The sequence below is a fragment of the Schistocerca cancellata genome, chromosome 4 (assembly GCF_023864275.1).
Source record: "Schistocerca cancellata isolate TAMUIC-IGC-003103 chromosome 4, iqSchCanc2.1, whole genome shotgun sequence".
NCBI classification, from domain to species: Eukaryota; Metazoa; Arthropoda; class Insecta; order Orthoptera; family Acrididae; genus Schistocerca; species Schistocerca cancellata.
The window spans coordinates 808,046,464-808,073,699 of record NC_064629.1 but is presented as its reverse complement, the minus strand read 5'-3'; the positions used below and the strand labels follow the sequence as shown (position 1 = coordinate 808,073,699).

The 27,236-nt window shown below is 41.1% G+C and overlaps 1 protein-coding gene across 1 annotated transcript in view; it reads left to right on the top strand.

Moving 5' to 3' along the window:
• Positions 1 to 10,207: 10,207 nt before the first annotated feature.
• The window catches only part of LOC126184763 (protein crumbs), a 301,898-nt gene continuing 284,869 nt past the window's right edge, over positions 10,208 to 27,236 (top strand). Inside the window, exon 1 of the mRNA XM_049927313.1 lies at positions 10,208 to 10,332. Within this exon, the coding sequence (XP_049783270.1) occupies positions 10,317 to 10,332 (16 nt within the window). The 5' untranslated portion in view covers positions 10,208 to 10,316. The remainder of the gene's footprint in view (positions 10,333 to 27,236) is intronic.

The following is a 27,236-nucleotide window of genomic DNA, read 5'->3' as shown; positions in this document are numbered from 1 at the left end:
TTACATGGCGTAGAAAAGTAATAACACACTTTTGCAGACGCATAAACACTTATTTTAACACTAAACAAAGTAAATACAAGAGAAGCTGTCGAACATGGCGCACAGCGAGACAGACAAAGTGATGATGATGATGAGCGTTTGGCGTCATTGGCCGGGAGGCCCCTCGCGGGGCAGGTCCGGCCGCCATGGCGCAGGTCTTATTACATTCGGCGCCACATTGGGCGACCTGCACGCCGGATGGGGATGAAATGATGATGAACACAACACAACACCCAGTCCCTGAGCGGAGAAAATCTCCGACCCAGCCGGGAATCGAACCCGGGCCCGGAGGACGGCAATCCGTCACGCTGACCACTCAGCTACTGGGGCGGACACAGACAAAGTGAACTAAAAGTAAAGTCAATGACCATTGGTTAAAAGACATGGCGCTTCACGCCAAAGGCGCCACACTGTCATTAGGCGAGTAATAAAGTGAACAATTTGAGAAGCGAAATTTCAAACTCAACAATCAGGTCGCAGGACTAAAAAAGGATCTTAAAGTAGAGGCAGAACACAAACAGTCTGGTACATGACTAGGCCCTGAAGAAAACAACGTTGTAAAAGAAGAATTAGAGCAGATAAATGATGTTAAAAACACTTGCACTGATGAAAATGTAGTCTTTTCAAAATAAACCGAAAATGTAATTTTTGATGTAGACAGGATGGCAGTAGTGGATGATAGTAATCAAACTGTTGTATATGTAACAAATCAAACTGCAAATTGCACCGATGTTGCACACAAAAGTTACGTAAATATTATCAAAATGAAGGTAAAGTCACTGAAATGAAGTAAAATATCTGAAAGCGAAAGTAAAAAGAACATTTTTAAGTAAGGTCGAAGTAATAGTGAATACATATACATATAAATCAATTTTCATCAGAAGACACTATGGCTGTTTAATTCAAACTGTAAAACGAAATATTATTTCAAGTGTAAGTTGGAATGAAAGTGTTTACGCTGTTGTTGTTGTGGTCTTCAGTCCTGAGACTGGTTTGATGCATCTCTCCATGCTACTCTATCCTGTGCAAGCTTCTTCATCTCCCAGTACCTACTTCAACCAATATCCTTCTGAATCTGCTTAGTGTATTCATCTCTTGGTCTCCCCCTACGATTTTTACCCTCCACGCTGCCCTCCAATACTAAATTGGTGATCCCTTGATGCCTCAGAACATGTCCTACCAACCGATCCCTTCTTCTGGTCAAGTTGTGCCACAAACTTCTCTTCTCCCCAATCCTATTCAATACTTCCTCATTAGTTATGTGATCTACCCATCTAATCTTCAGCATTCTTCTGTAGCACCACATTTCGAAAGCTTCTATTCTCTTCTTGTCCAAACTATTTACCGTCCATGTTTCACTTCCATACATGGCTACACTCCATACAAATACTTTCAGAAGTGACTTCCTGACACTTAAATCTATACTCGATGTTAACAAATTTCTCTTCTTCAGAAACGCTTTCCTTGCCATTGCCAGTCTACATTTTATATCCTCTCTACTTCGACCATCATCAGTTATTTTGCTCCCCAAATAGCAAAACTCCTTTACTACTTTAAGTGTCTCATTTCCTAATCTAATTCCCTCAGCATCACCCGACTTAATTCGACTACATTCCATTATCCTTGTTTTGCTTTTGTTGATGTTCATCTTATATCCTCCTTTCAAGACATTGTCCATTCCATTCAACTGTTCTTCCAAGTCCTTTGCTGTCTCTGACAGAATTACAATGTCATCGGCGAACCTCAAAGTTTTTATTTCTTCTCCATTCTTCTTCATTCCTCAAAGCTACCCATTCTTCTTCTACTGTATTTCTTTCCCCCATTCCTGTCAATTGTTCCCTTATGCTCTCCCTGAAATTCTGTACAACCTCTGGTTCTTTCAGTTTATCCAGGTCCCATCTCCTTAAATTCCCACCTTTTTGCAGTTTCTTCAGTTTTAATCTACAGGTCATAACCAGTAGATTGTGGTCAGAGTCCACATCTGCCCCTGGAAATGTCTTACAATTTAAAACCTGGTTCCTAAATCTCTGTCTTACCATTATACCATTATATAATCTATCTGATACCTTTTAGTATCTCCAGGGTTCTTCCATGTATACAACCTTCTATCATGACTCTTAAACCAAGTGTTAGCTATGATTAAGTTGTGCTCTGGGCAAAATTCTACCAGGCGGCTTCCTCTTTCATTTCTTAGCCCCAATCCATATTGACCTACTACGTTTCCTTCTCTCCCTTTTCCTACTACTGAATTCCAGTCACCCATGAGTATTAAATTTTCGTCTCCCTTCACTATCTGAATAATTTATTTTATATCATCGTACATTTCTCCAATTTCTTCGTCATCTGCAGAGCTAGTTGGCATATAAACTTGTACTACTGTAGTAGGCGTGGGCTTCGTGTCTATCTTGGCCACAATAATGCGTTCACTATGCTGTTTGTAGTAGCTTACCCGCATTCCTATTTTCCTATTCATTATTAAACCTACCCCTGCATTACCCCTATTTGACTTTGTGTTTATAACCCTGTAGTCACCTGACCAGAAGTCTTGTTCCTCCTGCCACCGAACTTTACTAATTCCCACTATATCTAACTTTAATCTATCCATTTCCCTTTTTAAATTTTATAACCTACGTGCCCGACTAAGGGATCTGACATTCCACGCTCCGATCCGTAGGACGCCAGTTTTCTTTCTCCTGATAACGACATCCTCTTGAGTAGTCCCCGCCCAGAGATCCGAATGGGGGACTATTTTACCTCCGGAATATTTTACCCAAGAGGACGCCATCATCATTTAATCATACAGTAGAGCTGCATGTCCTCGGAAAAAATTACGGCTGTAGTTTCCCCTTGCTTTCAGCCGTTCGCAGTACCAGCACAGCAAGGCCGTTTTGGTTATTGTTACAAGGCCAGATCAGTCAATCATCCAGACTGTTGCCCTTGCAACTACTGAAAGGCTGCTGCCCCTCTTCAGGAACCACACGTTTGTCTGGCCTCTCAACATATACCCCTCCGTTGTGGTTGTACCTATGGTACGGCTGTCTGTATCGCTGAGGCACGCAAGCCTTCCCCACCAACGGCAAGGTCCATGGTTCATGGGGGGGGGGGAATATCAGTATAGAAATGAAAATTAGCGATCATCATGTCATTTTAGCAACTGTGCCTCCGTATTAGCCCTAATTTCTCGAATCTTCTTTTTGTAGTCCTTATGCGCAGTTCATGTAGGTGGCAGTAGAATCGTTTGGCAGTCAGCTTCAGCTGCCAGCTGTCTAAATTTTCTTGTTAGTGTCTCTCGAAAAGAAAGTCGCCTTCACTCCAGGGATTTCCATTTGAGTTCCCGAAGCATCTCCATATAACTTACGTGTTGTTCACACCTACTGGTAACAAATCTAGCAGCCCACCTCTGAATTGCTTCAATGTCTTCCTTCAATCTGACCTGGTACGGATCCCAAACACTCGAGCAGTACTCAAGAATAGGTTGTACCAGCGTCCTATATGCGGTCTCTTTTACAGGTGAACCACTCTTTCCTACAATTCTACCAATAAACCGAAGTCGACCATTCGCCTTCTCTACCACAGTTCTCACATGCCCATTCCGTTTTATGTCGTTTGCAGTGTGACGACCAGATAGTTAAACGCCCCGACTGTGTCAAGCAGGTCACTAGTATTATTGTAAACGACCATTACGGATATCTTCTTCCTACTCATCCGCATTAACTTACATTTTTCCACATTTAGAGCTAGATCCATTCATCACACCATTAGAAATTTTGTGTAAGTTGTCTTGCATCTTCCTACTGTCACTCAATTTCAACACCTCACTGTACACCACAGCATCTTCAGCGAACAACCACAGATTGCTGCGCACCCTCACCGCCAAATAATTTATGTACGTAGAGAACAACAGCAGTCCTATCTCACTTCCCTGGTGCACTCCTGACGATACCCTTGTCTCTGATGAATCACTGATCAATCCCATGGCTGCAGCTGGTGGCACCCAGGGCACCCATCGTCTAGTATAGCCCTAGCATCATGGTAGCACCTCTGGACTAAAACTTCACGGTTATTTATACTGCTCTGGGGTGCATTTGTTGCAATGTTACTCAGCATCTGATGTTGTAGCTCATAACGTGGTTGTTGCCCTGGTGTGCAGATACTGTCCTGCCTACTTCAACTGTTACTACTTCTCAGTGCACGTTTTGTAGAGCACAGATCTTCCACAGATCTTGTGTAAATGTTGTTATAACCTACATGCTGCAACGTAGCGCTTACCAACCAGCTGTGGCTAATGCAGCGTCTTAGACCGCTTGGCTAATCCCACGCGGCTCTTAAATACAGGTAGTGACGCTACAGCTCTTTGATACAGGGATAGGCAAAAAATGTGAACACCTGTACTTACTTGGGAATGGTTTATTGATAAGAGGTTGGACCCATATATGCCTGTAATACAGCTGCAGTTCTTTTTGGAATACTGAGATATAATTATTGTATAGTCTCCAGTGGAATGTTATGCCACTCTTCGATCAGAACCCCTTCTAACTGCTGTAGTGACGAGGGAGGCGGAAATCTGCTCCAGAGTCTGTGCTCCAATACCGCCCACAAGGGTTCGATAAAGTTCAAGTCAGAGAACTGTGCTGGCCAGAGAAGACGCTGCAATTCAGTTGCATGCTCCTCATACCACACTTGTACTGTCCTGACCGTGTAAATGGGTGCATTATCGTCCTGAAATATGGCATCATTTTTGGGGAACAACATTTGAATGATGGGGTGCACCTGATCATCTAAAATGCTCACATAATCGTTCGCTGTAACACGGCCTTTAATAGTAATGATGGGGCCAGCAGAATACCATGGCATGAGTGTCCACATCACTACACTTCCACCTCCATGCTTAACTGTTGGAATCAAGCAATCAGGATTGTAGTCTTCTTTTGGCGTTCTCCAGTCGTGAACCCGTCCCCATGTTGGAAATAACGAACACATTGACTTGTCGGACCATATGACGTGTTTCCACTGATCAGCCATCCAGAATTTAAGATCCTGACACCATGTTGTACGCTTCTTTGCGTTATTTGTCATCACTAATGGTTTCGGTATAGCAGCTTGTCCATGAATATTCGCTTTATGTACTTCTCGGCAGACGGTGTTGACAGATATGTGTCTCGAAGATGACTATTCAGCTCTGCAGTCACTTTAGCCATCGTAGTTTTGTGTTGTTTTGACACAATTCATCATTTAGTTTTTATTTGCACCCACTATTACGTTTACACGGTGATGTCTTTCCGTGTTTTTCGTAGGCTGTCATGACTGTTGAAGTTGCTCTTGAAACATTCAATAAGTTGGCTGTCTTGGTTACTGTTGCTCCAGCTAATTGGGCCCCCACAATCTGCCCTCTTTGGGTCTCTATTAGATCTTTCATCGCATGTCGACCTCGGCCTCTGAATGCAACAATTTCTGCACCCTTTTGCCGTTGATCATCAGTCCTCTATTCTCTCTTTTATTGTCAGTACGATATGGTTCTGCCCACGAATCGCTCTGATTATTTCTATTCCATTTGTTACCATTTTTCGGGATGCGCGGCTTTCTCACCACTCTTCATTCGGTGGCTCATGTAGTGCGCTAGCACAAAGTCCGCTGGTTCTCTGACCTCGTTTTCACAGCTGTAGCCAAGTTCATCAAGACAAAACAAGAATGCGCCTGCGTCGTCCATAACATGACCAGGTAATACAATATCTCTTTGGACTCACATTGGCAGTTCCGTTTGGCAGATCTGTATGATTTCCTCGCCTCAGAAGGTGTGTCCAAAAATCGATTTCTCTTAACCATTTCATTGAAGTATTGGGACGGACTTATTGTGAGACCAGTTCCGTTTGGCAGATCTGTATGATTTCCTCGCCTCAGAAGGTGTGTCCAAAAATCGATTTCTCTTAACCATTTCATTGAAGTATTGGGACGGACTTATTGTGAGACCATGTAACTTTCCATCATTTAAATGCCTAGTTTTACACATTCCTGTTTTTCCCTTGCCCAGAATTCGTGCAGAGACGCCTCTTTAAATTCTTCAAACGTCTTGCACTTCGGCGCAATCACGTACATTGTCGTGGCTGCATCTTCGCACAAGTGTGCACAGATGAAGCTGGTCTTGCAACTTGCGGAGCAGGATCTGGGCAGACCTTCCTGGAGCTGCTGCATCCAAATTTTGGGATGCAGATTGTCGATCGATCAGGAAACAGTGCGTATTTTTGAACCGAGACAAAATGCTTTCGTATTTCATCCTCTTCCACGTCTCGGAAATTGGTACTTACGTTTACCGATAATTCCATATATACTGGAGATGGCACTGGTTCATTGCGAATGAGACAAGGCCTGTCATTTAATTCCTGCAATTTTGTTCTTCTTTCTGCCTATTTTCTTCACTCAGTAATGTTTACCCGATTGGCGTACTGTTGGTCAAACCATTTTTTCGTTGGCTCTGCTTAAATAACTAGCACAGCGCTTCCCAATTCCGACGGTTAATATCCGCCTGAAGCTCCTTGGATTGAAAGAGTACTGTTATCTTTTTCCGATCTTTTAAATCAAAACTCGTGATGTCAAATCCACTTGTTTCTTTAGTTGGTAAATATCGTCTGTGACTACATCCTTTCATTATTTAACGTTATGTACGTCCTTCCGTAATTCAACGCTCGTTTTCTTCACCTCCTGAGTTTCTGCACTTAATTTATTTGCACAATTTCTAACCTGATCCTCAATGACTTGTTTCATCCTCTCTTCTGATTTCTTGACTTCTTACCCTATCTTTTTGTATAGTTTTTCCATCTGTTCGTCACACACTTGTGAATGACCGCCAAATCCCTTAAGACGATCACTATCAAACCAATCTGCAATGTTACTGAAACGCTCCTCATTTTCTTCGTGTGATTTCTTAAAATTTTCGTCCATATTTTCGTCTGAAATTTTGAAGCAGTCACCTATCGCTTGGAAGTTTTCAGGAAGCAATTGCTGCCCATTCTGGTGGTAGTGATGGGTGTGTAGCGTGATCTGCAACATTCTGTGTCACGTTTGTGCGGTCAGCAGCTACCGAATCTTCCATTTCCTGAGACATTGCCTATTCTCTTCACCTAATGCCTGTGCTTCTGCTTCTTCTACATTGTTCTGTACAGCGTCTGATCCGGGGTTTGTCGTTAATGATTCGTCAATATTACTATCTGAAGTTCCCATTACCTCAGAACTATGCGAGCTGCCTTGTTTGATCTCCATATCAAGTTCACGAACAGAATTACTCATTTCCTCGCAATCTACAGAGCTCATTATTTCTAAACTGCGTGCACAAGCATGGGTTAACGTTGGTGCTAGAAAATATTGATGGAGAAATCACACACTTTTTCCCAAATAACCAAAATCCTGTCTTAGACATCATAAAATATAATTAAGTTCCTAACCACACACATTAAACAAAAAACTATTTTCTCCAAAATTTCAAAAATTAGACTCTGGACAATGATGGATTATTTCTCACCTACCTTTCTTTGTTTGCTAGGAAAAAGCACAAATTAGTAAAAGTGCATGCATTTAATATTAGTTTAGATATGATGATGTTCACTTATCATTGAGTGTTAGTCCTACTACTCTGATTAAAATTAGTTGAAAGTAAATTTTACTACGAGAATCAGATTGCAGAATTTCAGAAATTAATCCTGGCAGTATCGCCAAAATCTTACTTGGGGTGTCAGTTGTGGCTGGAGCATACCCCTAGGATGCACAGCGGAATGGGGAACCACTACAAATTAACTGAAAACAAGGCTACTGTCACACAACGAAAACATTTTACTTAAAGGAGTGTTAATAGGGGTGGCCCACTTAATTATGGAACAAATAGGTACCACTCCACCCACATATTAATGGGAGGTGGGATCTTCTAGCTATGAATGGAAATAAATAGATTTATTGACTTTGAATGTGAAAGTTAGTCACTGAAATCTTAAAAAGGGAGCATTAATAATCGAACAAGGGACTACAACTGAAAGTATAACCTTGGAATAGGTGATTATGGAGGATACAACACAGTTACACTATTAGTTCATAGATATGGCCAGTGACTGAGTAAGATGTTAAGATGTTAATAAGATGTAGCAAATACACATGAAGATAGAAGCAAACACCATAATGTTGCCAAAATATGCACTGAGAGCAAGGAACTGTCTGTCTGTCTTTAAACTTGTGTATTCGGCTCCTGAAGAGAGTTAGATTAATTTCTAAACTGCTTAGTGGCCATGACGATGTATCATCTCATCAATTGGGTAGTGCATAAATAAAGACACTGTTGGTGGCAGCGTCTGGAAGATGTTATTTCAGCCCTCCTTTTGTGTTTAGTGCTTAAGTGCAGATACCCAGCAGTATTAAGGCTCATCCTACCAGTCATCTCTCCTGACGTAGCCTGAAGTCTTTACTTTATGATGGGCTAAAACGAAACTGTTTACTCTACAACACCCTGGAAGAAGTATGTTCTTCAAGGGACATCTGAAACTGGGTTGTCTTGCTGTCAGAGCAGGAACTCGCCGCCAATGAGTGCGGAGATTTCAACTCCCAACAAATGAAAAACACGTAACAGCATTGAACAATGTCATACTCTTTTTTATGTCATTATACTTCAGCTAATCGTTCAGAGGTCAGCAGCTACAGCCAAGAGACTTCTCCCATTCCATGACATGATTCTGAAACTGGTGAATGAAAAACTGCTGTTTGTGCCCCTCACTCAGCCACACTTTCCAGAGGATCCTTCCATTGTCCTCATGCCGCTACTCTGCTTCTTCCAGACTCTGCCTAACATAGATGAAGACAATATCTCTGTGTTCATTGACACAGAGACATGCCTTACTGTCGTCATCCCGCTCTTTCAGCGACACACTCCAGCACAACCACAACCCACACCCATCACCAGAGCATGTCATCTAGATCTCCACAATTGCGAGGTGTCCACACCAATGGTCGAACCTACATTCAATAGGTCCGGCGATCTAGTACCGATTCCTCAGTCCAGACAGACTGTCACTTACACCGACGACGACACACTCCTTCGTCCTTCTCATGGAGGCAAAAATAAGCTTCTTTGACTAGAGTTTTATTCGGATGTTTTGTTTTGAAGTACTCTCGCGTAGTCGTGTTCTGCCATGTAATATGTGCAAAATAAAGTGTTGTACGCTTACTACTTGTATTTTGTGTTTATTATTAAACATTCATACGTAAATCCACAAATCTAAACAACAGAAAAGTAGTTATTAGACAATGCTTCAACACGATGTCCTACCTTGTATTACTCATCTTGTTTGGCGTCGTCACTGTACGATTCTTTGATTGCTAAAGTAATGCAAACAAAATTCTGAATGAATAAACACACGCAGTTGAGGATATACACTTTTAATCGACTTTATTTCACACTTTATCATAGCTTCTTACACAACAAAAGCGCGTACTTGCCAATGTAATGAACACAGTCAAAAAGTATACTACACACAATTAATCATTTGTTAGTTCGCGACCGATTGGTCGCTCCTCAGGTCGCTACAATCTGATGAAATAGCTTAACCATAGTTTTCTGTGCGTTTTAAGCATTTTTCGCCATTATTCGGTTATTTTTACTTCTTTCACATCTGTTTGCTTGAATCCTGACTTTAAACATGAAATACACTCGTCTGATACAAGTAACCACCGGGATATTGTTTTGTGTGGCACTGGTTTCTCTGTATATGGTCTGTATGAAGCTCAGCCAAACTTTCTTTTCCCGTCTTATTCAAGTGTAGGCCGTTTCTAGTATATCCCTACCCCGCAGTTGTAGTAACTCATATGAGGTTTCATTTCAACCAGCAGCGTCCTGCTCAACTACTAATTCACACGTCTCACAGCACTGTTAATCTGGGGGTAGTTACGGCTCAGTATGACATATGAGTAAGGTGCTACTGTCGGTTGATGCCATAATGTCATTCTTGACTACAGAATGTGGAAACGCTGTTCCCCAGAGACTCTGCAGACCTAATCACGCCAGTTCAGTGGCGTCACTTTAGTTGCAGTCGGGTATCTGGCTGTACACGGCGAAGAATAGGTAGGTAGCGTTTACGATGGAGATCTTTGGATTCCTTGTCATCTACTGCGATATTGTACAGTGTAGATTGTAGTTGTTGCCCGTGAGAGGAGAGGATAGGGTTGTGGAGCGTAATGATTTGACGTCTTTTTGTTTATTGTTTACTGTCGTCTTTGTGTTTGTGCGTGTAACACTTTTTACAAGCATGGAGTTAAAAGGGCGTAAGTATTGTAACAGTTAACAGAGTAATTTATTTTCAAGTTATCATTTGTTCTTGAAAGATCTGGTCCGTGATTTTGAAATTCGTTGTGACACACTCTTTTTCGCTCGAGTGAAAATGCATCTTACTAGTCTAAATAATGCAAAAGATTTGTTGCATTGTTTGCCCTTATATTTGATGGTTTTAGAGACATGTTAGTTACGATATTTGTGTACCAGAACCAAAACATGTTGCGAAAGTTGGTATTGAGTACGCTTTAAACGTCTGCGCTTTTGAAGCAAAATTTCCATGGGTGAGACGTTATTGCTGTATTTGTCTCATAAGCATTACCCATAATTATAACGGCATTGTGATATCTGTGCACTGTCACACTTGTTTTGTTCATAGTGCTTGTTAACATTATATGCTGTGATTTGATGTACCTTGTGGTTACTGCTATAGACGATTTAATCAGGAAGAGACTAGTTTAATTTGCATATTTCCATTCTCCAGTGTGTTGTGGACTAGTTTATTGGGGAAAGTCAACTTACAGAGACAGTATGTTCAAAATACAGAAACGTATTATACTGATTATATGTGGTATTAATCGTAGAATATCCTTCAGAGACCTCTTCAAGAAACTAACGTTTTGATAACTATTCCACGAAATGTAAGCCATCATTATTAATTTTCCTTGTCATTAGGCCTACCAACAGTTCTCTTTTCTCAAAAATTAGTGAAATGCATGATTAAAAATTGAGACGAAAAACCTCTTCAGAGATTTCAAGGAGATAACATTAGTACAGGAAGCAGGCAGATATATTGGTACACATATGTGTATCAACCTGACAGCATATTGTCATGCGTATAATGTGATGGATTTTAAGAATGAATTAAACAAATTTTTTGTTGTGCAGCTCACAGAAACTCTAATGTTTTAGGTTATTTCATAGTTAGCATTGGCAGTGTAATAAAGTAGTCCTTCGCAATGTTGTTGCACTGTACTACTATTAAATGTATGTTTTTGACCTCTTTTTTTTTTTTTTACATCTCAGAGACCATACTTTGTGGGGTCCTTGTAGTACAACTATTATAATGTAATTAAATTTTCATCTGTTTTCTTTTTTTTTTAAGGAAAGAAATAGTAGATGTGATTTCTTAAATATATTTCCACTATAGGTACTCTGTGTTAATATTCAAGCAGAGTTGTATGTTTTCTGAGTACTGTTGGGAACATGCAGTTTACTGATCAGGGAGCAGTGCAACATCATATGGGGGGGAGAGATGAATTATCTGAACTTAGTTTTTGAAGTATTTGTTGACAAAAGGAGACAATAGTGGAGAAAGGTTCAAAATAAATAATTTAACATTGAAATTTAGTGCTTTACAATATCATCTGTGATGGGGAAGAAGAAACTATTGTGAGTGTGTTAATGTAGACTTCTTCCAAAGCTGTGGGACGAATTTAGCAAGATAATCAGAATTTTTAAAAGTAGTAAAATTAGGGAAATGATGTCTTCTCAGAAATCGACATTAAAAGTTGGAAACACACACTATTTCATGTAGCCCCCCAGGTGCTGCTGGAATTTTTAGAACATCAACATAACATTTATCATAGTTGTTTGGCAGCTTCTTTGCTGTGTTTAGAAAGGATCAGAGGTAATGTTGCCTTTCATGAGGAGCTGTTTGCTATGTACAATGTTGTTGGTACATGAGTCTTGTTATTTGAACCTGTTAGAAAAAGAATCAAGTGGGATAAGATGAGGTGATTGTGCCATTAGATCTCTTCTTCCCATCCTCCTTTCATTGTAAGCTTAGTTAAGTAAATCACGAACACCGTGTAGCTCCCATCATTCTCAACCAGTGTACATTCATTCATCAATTTAGTATTACATAAATTGTATCTGGAAGGAGGCTCTTGAGGTATGTGGAATGTGCCATTACACATAAATGAGCAGAAGGAGCCACTACAAGTGGCATCTGTAAAGTATACTAAGAACAAACTATGACTAGTTGAGTCAGCGTAAGGAGATCCCTGACAGCTAGCAGTGCTGGTGCCAGCTTTCAGATGTGTAGTGGTAATTCCTGCAGGTAAAAACAATAGTTGTATAGCTGTGGCAACACTGAGACATTGCCGTAGACATGTTTACAAAATTGCTTTATGTGATTTGTTGAAGTAGACTTACAAAGCTGTCATGATCAGCCCAGTGCAACTGCCAGGGATATTCTTACACTGAATGGACTGTAGTGTTGATCTACTCATACTACTGATAATAATGGAACTGCTTCTATGTTACTTTTTATTTATATGTATTATTAAGAAAATAGCCAGACTGCTCCTCTTCTACTACTCAGCTGATGTGTATATCTAATACATAAAGCAAAGTGTTTATTTTGTTGTGCACAGAGCATTATCAGCTGTCTGTATACTGATGAAGTCAATAGTAGCAGGAGAGCTTCTGTAAAGTTTGGAAGTTAGGAGACGAGGACGGGGCATGAGTTGTGCTTGGGTAGCTCAGATGGTAGAGCACTTGCCCACGAAAGGCAATGGTCCCGAGTTTGAGTCTCGGTCCAGCACACAGTTTTAATCTGCCAGGAAGTTTAATATCAGCGCACGCTCCGCTGCAGAGTGATAATCTCATTCTGAAATCAATATATGTTTAGTATAAGCATTAAGGTTAAGCAAAAGTCTTGCGTACAAATATTCCATTAAGTTGTAGTGGTTGATCAGATATTCTTTTTGAATGTCTTTTGATTTTCAGTTTATTCCTGGTATCTGCCTGCAACCTGTTACAGTTTTCACACTAAAATATAAAACACTCTTCTAAATGCTAAGGCAGAGATTCATAATTTATATGGAAATAATTTAACTTCTAGTATTGTGATTGTGAATTGCCCAGTTCATTCTAAATTCTCTTGTGCTGTTAATCACAAATACCATCCATGACATATGTGATGGCACAGACATTTAAGAGTCCCAAGGTCCCTAAAGAGGCTTCTGCAAGATGTTTGGTTATGAACTTGATACAGTTTTCTTGCTGCATTGCTCCAGAAGATTATGACATAGGACAGTACTGAGTAAGAGCATGCCAGGAATCCTGTCTGCGTGTCAACACAGTGAGAGTGAATACTAATGTAAAGCAGCCAAAAACTGAGTTTTTTTCCTTAATTAAACAGCTTGCTGTTTCTAATTCAATTTGTTATCCATTTGGATGTCAAGGAACTTCAGACACGGAGTCCCATCAGATATAGAGGAATGTATGATATATGTCACTGACTTTGACCAGTGACATAGGGATCACATGAAAAATGCCGTAAACAGTATAGTGGCTATAACATGATGGTGGTGCTGTCTTTTTTTTTTTCCCTCCCCTGGTGGGCTAAGGTACTAATCAGTCTGTCACCACAAGGATCACATTCATTGGCTTTGCCAACTCACAACCAAACTGTTACCTCTCGACCTAACATACTTTTTACACTAAGCTAGAGATTGGTGTGTAACAATGACCAGGTTTCATTTGTTTGTTTATTCACTTTCAAATTAGTTGGTTTTGCCAACTAGCAACAAAACTGTCAATATATGCAGAAAAAGTTGATGTGATAGCAGCCATTAACATTACATCACTGGCCAAAGCCAAAAACTCGTATTGAACATTCCTCATTACCCACCTCATCCAATGTATTCCCATTGATCTCTATTTCTGGTATCACAAAGTCACTTGGATTGCTTGGAATTTTTTAATATGTATCTTTGTATTATGAAGGATTATATTGGTTACTGTGAATCAGTTGTAAGTCTGTTCCATTATTTTCCTGGGTGCATTTGACGTGGATGTGTTTGAGCCTTTTATCAGTATATTGGTGTCAGCAGCCAGCATCACAGTTTTTGATGAGCCCTCCGATATGCTGGACCAAAAACAGCAGTGCGCCAAGCACCGAACGTTACAAGACACCCTATTTAATGTTTCCTTATTCAGAATGTAGTCTTATTCCTATTGTATTATCTGTTAATGTGACCCTCCATTTTCTATTGTTGAGGAAAGCCTCCATACATACTTGGGGGGGGGGGGGGGGCTGGCCTTCAATGCCATACGGTCTTAGTCTCTATGGTAGTATTTTATGATCCATATAATCAAAGGACTTGGAAAATTGTAGAAATTTTCATCAGGAAGGTAAATGTAGCCATGGAAGTCATATATAAAATGTCTGTTATGACATAGTTGTTACTTCACTTCATAACCATACCTGTGCCTTGCTGTATCATGATTTTAAATACACTAACCATCTCCCCTAGACCTATATAGAGCTAGTAAACAGGACAATCTGATTCACCATCCACAAAAAATAAATAACACACAGAAACACCAGCTATGACTAGAATAGACAAACAAAAACAATGAAGGTGCCATCTGTGTAACGTATGAGATCACACTTCAAAAGAATATACCAATGGCTCGTGTCGTTTGCTAGACCCGCTGGATTCTACATTGTCATGTATCACTGTAGTAAGTCTTCTATAACTCATTTTGTTTATCATTGTATGATTCAAGTCAGAAGACATTCCTATGGCTTATAGGAAATTACTATTTGTGTAACAACCATGTATGGAAATCTATGAGAAAATAGGGTGCTGAAAGTTGGTTTGGAACCATCTTACAAATGGTGAAGTTCTATGTACGGCTCTCTCTATAGAACGTTAACTTTGTACTGAAATAAATACTTCCTATGAATGCTCCATCTTCACAAACGCATAATGTTGTTGAAAAATCGTATAAATTTTGCTGCTATATAGTATCCAATTGTGGTGCTGATTCTCTTGTGTATTTAGTGCTCAAAGGTTGTCTGTGTACCATGAATTTGAGCTGCCAGATAAGTTATATTTAGCCCTTCTGTTTTCTTAGTTTTTACTATCAAAATGTTTGTTGTGATCAGTTAAGGTTTTCATTTGTTGCATTTATCTTACACACAATTAAATTTGAGAAAACATTTCATATTGTAGGTTATATTCTTCTTATACTTGAACTTTAGGAACTGGATCATTTGTTTTCCGTAGACATTACAGCTATGTTTTTTTGTTGTTTTGCATGTGGCAGTTATTGAATATACATTCCAACTCCTGTCTCACAGATTGCTGGACAAAAACATAAACATCACTTAAAGTTCCATATGATTGTGTTTATACTGGAATCAAAGATGATTGTATGTGTGATGTGTGTAGTCACACAAAATGTGTAATTGACACATGTGTGTCAGAAGGTGCCAACATGCTTGTGTAATGTGTTGTGATAAAGTAAACATTGCTATTAAACATCACTGAAGCAGCACATTGTGTTATTTATAAAATCCTCACTCACATCCATGTAACACAGTACATTTCAGTTAGTTGGAACAGTTACTGGCAAATATTTTATTACTCAATTAGTTCCAAATTCAAGTGTTTACCAGCAGCAGGGAAGTTTAGAGGGCTTCAACTTGTGGTGTATTTTATAGTCCCAATAATTTGGCATTTACATCATACAGATTTTATATTTCTTTAAAATTGTTTGAAACTTTTTAGTGAGCTCGTGGCACATGGGTAAAGTGCTTTGCAGAACCAAAAAGCATGAAGAAAACATGTCATATGTTGAGAAAATTACCAACCTGTGGGCCTACCCAGGCCTGTGGCCTTTGTAGTTACAAAAACTTCCCCTAATCCAAATTTTCACTCAGAGACCCTCCATTTTGTTGGATACATTCACATCTGCACCCTCAAAAACTCAAAAGACGGGATATAAATGTAGATGTGCTATTACTTTAGATCTCATTAGAGAACAAGCAGCAGAAGAGATGGTAAATGATATTTTCCAAAAAATTGTTAAGTGGTCTCTCCATAAATTTTAGGGAAAAAACCGCACACATTACAGCCATTTCAGTTCAACAAATACGATCGTACTAACATTTGATGTATCCATCACAGTTTGAGAACAACAGTGATGTACATACTTATTCCACAAGAGGGAAAAATGACCTTCATTACCCATTGTTAAAGCTGTCAATGGCTCAGAAAGGAGTTCAATATGCAGCAACAAAAATTTTTGATCATTTGCCCAATAACATAAAATGTCTGACAGGTATCAAAGCAATTTTTAAATCTAATTATTCGCCATACCCACACCCTGCCATCGGATCGCCACATTGTGTACCATGATTTGGCACTCCACACAATGTTTTTCCACTGTTCAATCGTCCAATGTCTACACTCCTTACACCAAACAAGGCATTGTTTGGCATTTACCGGCGTGATGTGTGGCTTATGAGCAGCCACTCAACCATGGAAGCCATGTTTTCTCACCTCTCGCCTAACTGTTATAGTACTTGCAGTGGATCCTGATGTAGTATGGAATTCAAGTGTGCTGATCTGGATAGATGTCTGCCTATCACACATTACAACCCCCTTCAACTGTCAGCGGTCTCTGTCAGTCATCAGATGAGGTAGGCTATACACTTTTGTGCTGTACGTGGCCCTTCATGTTTCCTCTTCATTATCACACCAGAAACAGTGGACCTAGGGATGTTTAGGAATGTGGAAATCTCGCGTACAGGTGTATTACACAAGTTCCACCTAATCACCTGACCACATTCAAAGTCCATGAGTTCCACAGAGCACCACATTCTGCTCTCTCACAATGTCTAATGACTACTGCAGTTGCTGATATGAGTACCTGGCAACAGGTGGCAGCACAATGCACCTAATATGAAAAACATACGTTTTTGGGGGTGTCCAGATACTTTTGATCACATAGTGTATATATATTTAAGTGTAGTTGCATGAGTAGGACTAAAAATAATAATGCGTTTATTAATGTTAACACAAATCCCGTATACATATACTATAAACTAACTCTTTCCATGTTATTTTAATAATGAATCATTCAAATGGTCTATGGAACACGTAACTAACTAACTAACTACACCAGATCTCACAGAAAACCCTCTTGTTTCACTTGGAATGTACGTTAGTGTGAGCCCTAAGCAGTCATTATATAACACTGTATATGTCATTGTTGGTTCCTTGTCATTATAATTGCTATGTAATTGGTGTGCAAGTGTTCGCGCATGTTATGACCCACTAAAGAATATTTACAGTTGAGAGTTTCTAAAAAAAATTATGAATATTATGTTTGTGTCACTGTACCTTCAACAGTTGATGACTAGTGTACAGTTAATAGATGTTGTCCTCCAAACAGCTGAAGAAGAAGAAGGATAACCATTCGACATTTGATAGAGGCATAGTTTAAAGTGTGCTTACAGTGTAGCGTAGCTTTTCCGATGTATGCTGAAATTGGTAACTGTTTGTGTGGTGGCTATGGGAAGTAAACATGATGAAACGTGTTGAGTAATTAGGCAAGATGGTGGAGCCAATGAGAAAATAGCATTTGAAAACATTGTCATGATGTCGAGTGTATGAAATTACTTTGTGGTGTAAGTAGGTTCATTCCTAACCACCACCTCAGATATCGGGACTTTTGAAAATACCCCATGAAGTTTTTGAAATGATCATCAGTCTGCGCTAAAGATCAGTCCATCATCACAGTCAGTTTTCCTTTAGTTCCATTCTTTTGACTTCGCCAACTCTTAACCCAAGCTACAGGTCAGTCTGTCTCTACAACCAGTTTTCTTGCCAACTCAACCACACACAAATATTTCAACCTAACTGAGACCGCAGGCTGTGTTGCAGATCACCACAGCCAGTTTTCCTCCAGTCATATTTGTTCATTTTGCCAACTCATAACCAGACTGTAATGTGAAACAGTATCCCAAAAAATCCTGTTTATCTCTAGAAACATTAAGACACAAAGGGCTTACAGACATTGCCTGCGAGTGGGCATTGATTGAAATCGATGGGGAATGTTGATAATTTGTGCTGAATGGTTATTCAAACCCGGGTCTCCTGCTTACTAGGCAGTTGCTCTCACCACTAGGCCATCTGCACACAGTAGTCATTGCAACTGCATAGACTACTGTAGTATGCCTCCTGTCACTACATTAGCAATGTGTGGATAAGTTGAGAATTTGGGTCTGACGGGAGGTGTGCTATGGTAGTCTGTGCAGTTGCAATGGCAACTGAGTCCTGATGGCTTAGTGATCAGAGTGTGTGCTTAGTAAGCAAGAGACTCGATGTTCGAATCCCAGTCTGGCATAAATTTTTAATTTTCCCCATTGATTTCAATCAATGACCACTCGCAGCCAGTGTCTGTAATTACCTTGTGTCTTAATTCATAATGGCTATTGGATCAAACAGGTATCTGTTCTTTTCGACACGCCCATGACAGCCAGTTCAGTAATTGTCAATCTCATGCTCTCCATGTCGAGAACAAAAGTAATCAGGCTGTATGTTGTGCTGAAATGATCCATTAGATCAGCAGTTATCACCCCGTGTGTGTGTGTGTGTGTGTGTGTGTGTGAAGTTGAGTTTCTCTAAGTTTACTAAAAATATACCTTTCATAGGACTGCTTGCATCATCAGCAAACAGATTAGTTTACATTTTATCCATATTAGATTAGCGGAGTGCAACATTCACGTCCATAGTGTAACATATTAACTGTCCATTGGTCATGCATTGCATCCTACAACAACCAGGCACATACTAACTACATTGTTTGTGGGCAGAAAGGTACCTGCAAAATTGGGTTCGGTTGGGTCAGGCGGCAAAACGAGTATTGTTGCAATGAGTAGGTGATGCCAATATTCTGAGAAGCTGACCAGAAATGATGGACTGTTAAAATAAGCCAGGTACAGTGGTGCGACTGTGGAGGGTTAACCATGAAGTAGTCAGGGGGATATATTCTTTGGACTGTGTATCTGTTTAGTTACTACGTCATGTTGATTGACACACACCTTGCTACAGGTACCTTACCTATCTATCTAGTCTTCTGATGTCCTTTTTGTGTATATTGCATTATAAAATTACTCTGAATAGGAATTCAGAACAGTAAAATGATTAAACAATATGACATCTTTGTAAACATTTTATGGTAATGGCTGTAGTAAACACTGATCAAATAATAGTCTGTTACAGAGTCTTATGAAACAGCTGAGTGTGTCTTCAAGTCTCTCACAGAGGGTGTAGCCTGGTTTCAGATCTGTGCTCCATCTCCCAATTGAGTTTTCTCCTCCATTAGAACAGTCACACATATTCCTCCATGTTGTTGAACTTACAAACTGTGTCCTGTGGCACATGTCTTGTTAATGGATGATGAATAACTTTTGGTCCATTGTACTTGCAGGTTTTTTCCACCCTCAAAATGGCTATTTGTCTGTATGGCATTAGTATTAATAATAGAGGGTTAGTGGGTATGTATCAGACTGCGAGTCTGTACATTCGGTCTTCGATACCCAGCCAGTTGTAGGATTATTTTTCTTTCACTTAAGGTAAGTTTGTTGCCCTCTGGAAATACTTCGTGAGTGAGTGCTAAGATGACACATTTCGTCCTTTTTCAAGTTCCACATTATTTTACTTTTATTTAATTGGAAGCCTGTGTTGATGACGAGTGTAATAAAAGACACAGAAATTACTGTAGGAAAGCAAAACAGAATAAAACATCGGACTGTAACTGTGTGAATGGAAACAATACTGAAGGCAAAAATAATAGTAATAATAATATAAACAGAGTCTTAGGATTTACTTTATTTAGAAGTCATGAAAAGGGGCAATGAAAAGGGAAGATTTTGGCCATTGCCTGTTAGTAAGAATCGTCCTGGCATTCACCTGGAATGATTTTGAAGAAACCCAGGTCAGGCAGAGTGGATCAGATAAACAATCCTGTATCTTCTTTACAACACAGTTAAATGGGCGTAAAGATTCCCTGCAGGAATTAGGAGAAATTTGCCACTGCCAAAGCCCTCAACTTGATTTGTAAAATGTGCAGTCTTTCACTAACGGCCCTCTACTCTCTTGGAAATCTCTTGAAAATGTGTGTCATTAACATTTTCGTACAGCAGTTAAGAATGTGCTCACAACGCAAAGGTCATTACTCTGTTTATATATATATATATATATATATATATATATATATATATATATATATATATGCATGGGTGGTGTTAATGTTTTTATTTACAACTATCATAAACTTACTGCATGATCTCTGTGTGGATCCAAAGCCTGTTAGATAGAGGCCAACAGGAGGTACACAAATTATTGCTGCGCGTAGTCCTGTGGGTTGATTTTGGGCTGGAAGAAACTTTGTGCGTGAAATCGGTTACCAAAAAAATTATCTCATGACATCAAGGAATGCATGCAAAGTAATCAGAGTTCAGTGTGTCACAAGTGCCGACTCTGTAAACACGTTGCTAAGGTTGTTTCGACTACATTCTGGAAGTTTTACTGGGGTACCCTTACACATCCTCCATACAGTGCCGATCCCTCCCCGTGCTATTTCCATATTTTTGGAGCCCTGAAGAAAGACATTCGTGGCATCGATATGCGTCGGACGAAGAGGTGGACACTGGGTACAATCGTGGTTGCATAGGCACCTGCAAACGTTTTTGCACGTAGGCATTGACCGTTTTGTCTCGCAGTGGGATACATGTATATTAACATATTTCAAATAATAAACAGTTTACTTATTTTTCCCATCTGTCTCGTTTTCATTTGGATGCCTCTTATACACCTATTTCATCATCCAGTTGGTGAGTTGATGACTGACGTAAATTATTTTTGCATTGATGTTACGCATTTCGTAAGTACATTGTGTGACCAATTACTGGAAGAAAAGGAGGTACAGTTTGATGTAGATTACAACCCATAACACAACTAGTATTTGTCAAGTACGCTAAGTTCATAGAGATTCTTAGAACTACACAGTTGCGCCAAAACGTTTTGACCACTGCCCACTGCGAGATCGAATGTCGCCTGGTGACGTTACAGGCACGTGACGCGTCAAGGAAGATATTTAACCGGAGCGGAGACAAATGGGAGATATTCTAACAACAATACAGGCAACAAATGGGGAATCTACTGACCTTAGCGACTTTGACAACGGGCAGATTGCGGACCGGCGCCTGGGAATAAGCGTCTCTTTAAGGCCAAAAGTGGTCGGCTGTTGGCGTGCTACTGCCATTGAACGCCCATAGAAAGTGGTTGAAGGACGCTTAAATGACGAGTGCCCGGCAGAATGTTGGACGTTCATAACAGAACGTGGAGGTCGGAGCTTGCCCGCTCTGTGAAGCAGTGTAGGCGGCGATTTGTGACAGATCTGACGAGAGAGTATAATGCTTTTGTGGGCACAATTGTGTCAGAACTTACTGTTTACCGCACGTTATTGAACATGGGGCTCCGCAGCAGACTAAGACCCCTACATGTTACCAGGTCGACCCAGTGTTAAGATTTCAGTGGGCACGGGATCGTCGATGTTGGACTATGATGGAAACGCTTCACTTGGTCGGATGAATCACGTTTCTTGTTACGTTAGTTCACTACGGGGGAGACTTGAATTTGCTAGCTATATAATAGGAGAGTCATGCGATTAAAGCTGGTGCTAGAGAAAGGAATTAAAAGAAATTAGAGTGAGCTTGTTCTGAATGTCTTTTTCTGAAAGTTACTTCTAGGAGGTAGAGATCAGACTCGTGATGGTAATGTTTTAGACATAGTAACCAACAGACAGTAAGTTTTCGGATCAGTTTATGTAAAGCTGAGCGTCAGTGATCAAAAGGCTGTTACACCATCATTGACTACAGTTGTTACAGTGAATTTTAAGAAAGGTAGGAAAATATTTTTGCTTAGCAAGAGCGACAGGAAAAAAATTGCAAAGTATCCGGGGAGTCAGCATCAAATATTCAGTTCGTAGACGAAGGAAGATGTGGAACAGTCATGTATGAAATTGAGACGCGTTGTTCAGTATGGTTCATATGGCTCTGAGCACTATGGTACTTAACATCTGAGGTCATCAGTCCTCTAGAACTTAGAACTACTTAAACCTAACTAACCTAAGGCCATCACACACATCCATGCCCGAGGCAGCATTCGAACCTGCGACCGTAACGGTCACGCGGTTCCAGACTGACGCGCCTAGAACCGCAAGACCACACCGGCAGGCGTTGTTCAGTATGCCTTGGACAAGTATGTGCCAAGCAAGGTACCACATCATGGTACAATAGCCGAGTTAGATAGTTCAAAAGCAAAAATTGCAGGTTTATTAGAAGTCTGATTGATAAACAATGTGAACGAAGCCAAAATGCGCGCAAGGAGAGCAATTCGAGAAGCGTTAAATGAATTCAAAGTAAAATTTCGCCAACCGATCTGACAAAAAAATTGAATAAGTTACGGTCTTACTGGAGTCACCAAGCGGAACGAAAACGTCTATTCAATTGCTCAGTGACCACAATTTCACCTATACGGAAGACAACGGAGAGAATGCCGAAATACTGAATTCCGTCAGTATTCCGAAATCATTTCACCCAGAATATCGTACTTTTCCTCCTTTCAACTATCACACGAACGGCAAAATGGCGGATGTTGAGATACACAATCGCGAAATAAAAAATCAACTAAAATCGTGGAAAAGCATCTGGACTGTAGACATAATGCAATAGAACGCACTCCCCCCTCCATTAGTAATGTATCGTATTTCGCTGGAACAACGGAGAGTACCAAGTGATTGGAAAAAAGCACAAGTCATTCCTGCTTTCATGAAATTGGAAAAAAATCACAGGTTATTCCTGTTTTCATGAAAGGTCGTCGAACTGATGCGAATAATTACAGACTCTTATCGCTGACGCCGGCCGGTGTGGCCGTGCGGTTCTAGGCGCTTTAGTCTGTAACCGCGTGACCGCTACGGTCGCAGGTTCGAATCCTGCCTCGGGCATGGATGTGTGTGATGTCCTTAGGTTAGTTAGGTTTAAGTAGTTCTAAGTTCTAGGGGACTGATGACCACAGATGTTAAGTCCCATAGTGCTCACAGCCATTTGAACCATTTCTTATCGCTGACGTCACCCTGTTGTAGAATTATGAAACATGTTCTGACTCGTTATGACGTTTCTGGAGAGCGAAAAGCTCTGTAAAGTCCAACATGGATTTCATAAACAGAGATCTTGGGAAATAGAGATCGTTGTTCTTTTCGTCCATGAAGTCCGGAGCGCTGCAGACAAAGGCGCCCAGCCTGATACCGTATTCTTTGACTTCTGGAAGGCGTCGAGTACAGTTCTGCCCTGTCGTTCAGTGAACAAGATTACCGAGTATCGAACCAGATCTGTGACTGGATTCAGAACTTTCTAGGAGGTGGACCTCAATACATTATTATCAACAGGACGAAGTCGACAGGTGTAAAGGTAATTTCTGGAACACCCCAAGGGACATGTGCTGCCACATTTCGTGGTGGAGACTGCACCCCTTGTTGTCCAGGAAAGGATGTGGTTTCAAGACGACGGTGCACCAGAACAACACGTACCCTCAGCGTTGGATTGGAAATTTGAAAGGGAGGTCCTGCCCCATGGCCAGCGCGATGACTGGGTCTCTCACCTCTGGAGTTTATCCTCTGGGGTTACGTCAAATCGTGGAAACTGATGATCACCTGCTTGCTCGGGTCCAAGCTGCCTGTCTCCTGGTACAACAGACACCTGGGATGAAGTAAAGCTGTGAGTACCGGGCGTGAGTCGTGCTTCGGTAGCTCAGATGGTAGAGCGCTTGCCCGCGAAAGGCAAAGGTCCCGAGTTCGAGTCTCGGTCGGGCACACAGTTTTAATCTGCCAGGAAGTTTCATATCAGCGCACACTCCGCTGCAGAGTGAAAATCTCATTCTGGAGACACCTGGGATCTTTGAGAGAGTGCGGCAGAACTTCATGCGCCATTGCCATGCATGCATTGAGAATGGCGGTCGTCTCTTTGAACAATTACTATGAGGTACTTTGTTGTTATGCGATGTACGCTGTGTATGTCCATAGCACAATAAATATGCATTTCCGATCATTGATTCCCTATCTCAAAGTAATCGATTGTGGACCCACTATAATCTATGACCCAAAACGTTTGAGACACCGTTTATAAATGGTCTACTGAATTACATCGGAAGCTCCAAGAGGGTTTTGCACACGACACTGTTGTCTACAGCAAGAGTGGTATGTGAGAAGACTAGCTAAATGCAGGAACAACTACGGAGGATTGGTGGAGGGACTGGCAGTCGACAATGGGGGTGGGGTACTTGTTGCGCATATATAGGCGTAGAAAGCCACTACTGTAGCATTACACTATTAACGAGAAATAACTGGAAACGGTAATTGGCGCAAAATAACTAGACGTTATCATCCGGAGCGACCTGAAGTGGAATGACCACATAAAACAGATTGTAAGGGAAGCAGATGTGTTATTGACATTCTTTGGAAGATTCTTACGGAAAAGTAGTTCATCCACGAATGAAGTGGCTTGCAAAATACTTGTTCGACCGATTCATGAGTAGTGCTCATCAGCCTAGGATTCATGTTGGATTGACAGAAAAGATCCGACGAAGAGCGGCACCGTTCCTCACGGGACCGTTTAGTAGGCGCGAGGCTTTACGGAGACGATCAACAAACTCTAGTTTCAGTCGCTACAAGAGAGGCGTTTTGTTTCACGGAAAGGGTTACTTTTGAGATTCTGTGAACTTATGTCCGAGTAAGAGCTGGGTAACATATTAGTTCCTCCCACTAGTGTCTCTCGAAATGACCACGACGAGAAAATCAGGGAAATTTGAGCTCATGTGGAGGTTTATCGACAGTCGTTCTTTCTACGCTTTCCTGCATTTAGCTAGCATTTCATATATATAAATGACCTAGTAGATAGTGTCGGAAGTTCCATGCGGATTTTCGCGGATGATGCTGTAGTGTACAGAGAAGTTGCAGCATTAGAAAATTGCAACGAAATGTAGGAAGATGTGCAGCGGATAGGCACTTGGTGCAGGGAGTGGCAACTGACCCTTAACATAGACAAATGTAATGTATTGCAAATACATAGGAAGAGAGATCCTTTATTGTATGATTATATGATAGCGGAACACACACTGGTAGCAGTTACTTCTGTAAAATATCTGGGAGTATGCGTACGGAACGATTTGAAGTGGAATGATCATATAAAATTAATTGTTGGTAAGGCGGATGCCAGGTTGAGATTCATTGGGAGAGTCCTTAGAAAATGTTGTCCATCAACAAAGGAGGTGGCTTACAAAACACTCGTTCTACCTATACTTGAGTATTGCTCATCAGTGTGGGATCCGCACCAGGTCAGGTTGACAGAGGAGATAGAGAAGATCCAAAGAAGAGCGGCGTGTTTCGTCACAGGGTTATTTGGTAAGCGTGGGAGCGTTACGGAGATGTTTAGCAAACTCCAGTGGCAGACTCTGCAAGAGAGGCGCTCTGCATCGCGGTGTAGCTTGCTGTCCAGGTTTCCAGAGGGTGCGTTTCTGGATGAGGTATCGAATATATTGCTTCCCCCTACTTATACCTCCCGAGATCACGAATGTAAAATTAGATAGATTCGAGCGCGCACGGAGGCTTTCCAGCAGTCGTTCTTCCCGCGAACCATAAACGACTGGAACAGGAAAGGGAGGTAATGACAGTGGCACGTAAAGTGCCCTCCGCCACACGCCGTTGGGTGGCTTGCGGAGTATAAATGTAGATGTGGTCGTGTCCGGCCGTTAACAGCTGATTAAAACATTGACCGCGCCACGACTCGCCGCCACAGCTTTACTCAACGTCAGTACCTCTTCCCTACATTCTAAACGTCACTGGAATTGCTCTGTATTCCTTGCGGGACTAGCACTTTCCGTAAGTATCGAAGTGAGAATTCATTCGGAAATCAACCCCCTAGGCTGCGGTTAAGCTATTTCTCCGCGTTTTCTTCGATTTCCTTTGGTGCATGCTCAACGTACAGATTAAAAAACTTCGGGGATAGGCTGCAACGCTGGATTTCTCCCTTCTCAGCCACCGCCTCCCTTTCATGTCCTTTGACTCGTGTAACTACTGTCTGGTTGCCCGTACACACACCTTTCGTTCCTTGTATTTTACCCTTGATATCTTTAGAATTTAAAAGAGGGTATTCAGTCAGCCTTGTCAAAAGCTATCTCCGAGTCTGCAAATGCGATAAACCTGTCTCTCATTTCTGACCAGCCGTGAACGTATCATAGATTAGGACGAAATCGGTGGCGACGAGTAGGCGCCGTTCCCTTGTCAGTCTTCCACATCTTCGCCGGCCAGTCACATTCGAAAGGATGTTAGTTTAAATTACCGTCCGACTGTCCAGATTTAGGTTTTTCATAGTTTCCCAAAATCGCTTAAGGCAAATACTGGGATGGTTTCATTGAAAATGATACGTCCGTTTTCGTTCCCTAATCCCAGCTTACGTTCCGTTTCTAAAGACCTCGTCATTGATGGGACTTTAAACCCAAATCTTTTTCCTGTTGGTAAATATTCAAGTAGAAGGTACCTCGTAAATCTGAACACGGGCATGTTCTCTAGTTGCTGTAATTATGATCGGCGAACCACATGTATCTTGTGTAGCACTTACTGTGTGTGTGTGTGTGTGTGTGTGTGTTTCAGAGTCCACAGGCAACAGCAGGTTTACTGGGCAGATTACGCGTTGCGGCCGCTTCCTAGCGCGGTCCACTGTGTCAGTATCGATGTTTCGAGTCGGAATCTGTTAGGCCGTGATACAATAATATTATTTTATCGTCACGACCTTACCTCGTCCGTGGACGTAGCTGTAGCTACGTGTCCTGGCTCGGTCCAGATTCCCGCCTGGCATGTGTAATTTACCGTTACGTTTTCTACGGTTGTCCGAAACCAGGTGCTGGTCAGGTTGATTCCTTTAACAAGACGTCATCTGGTCCCTTCCCCATTCTTGTCAAACTGGGTCTGTAATGACATACGCTAATCTTCTTACCTTCTCAGAGTGCTTGTCAGCAGACGTCCAGTCAATCCA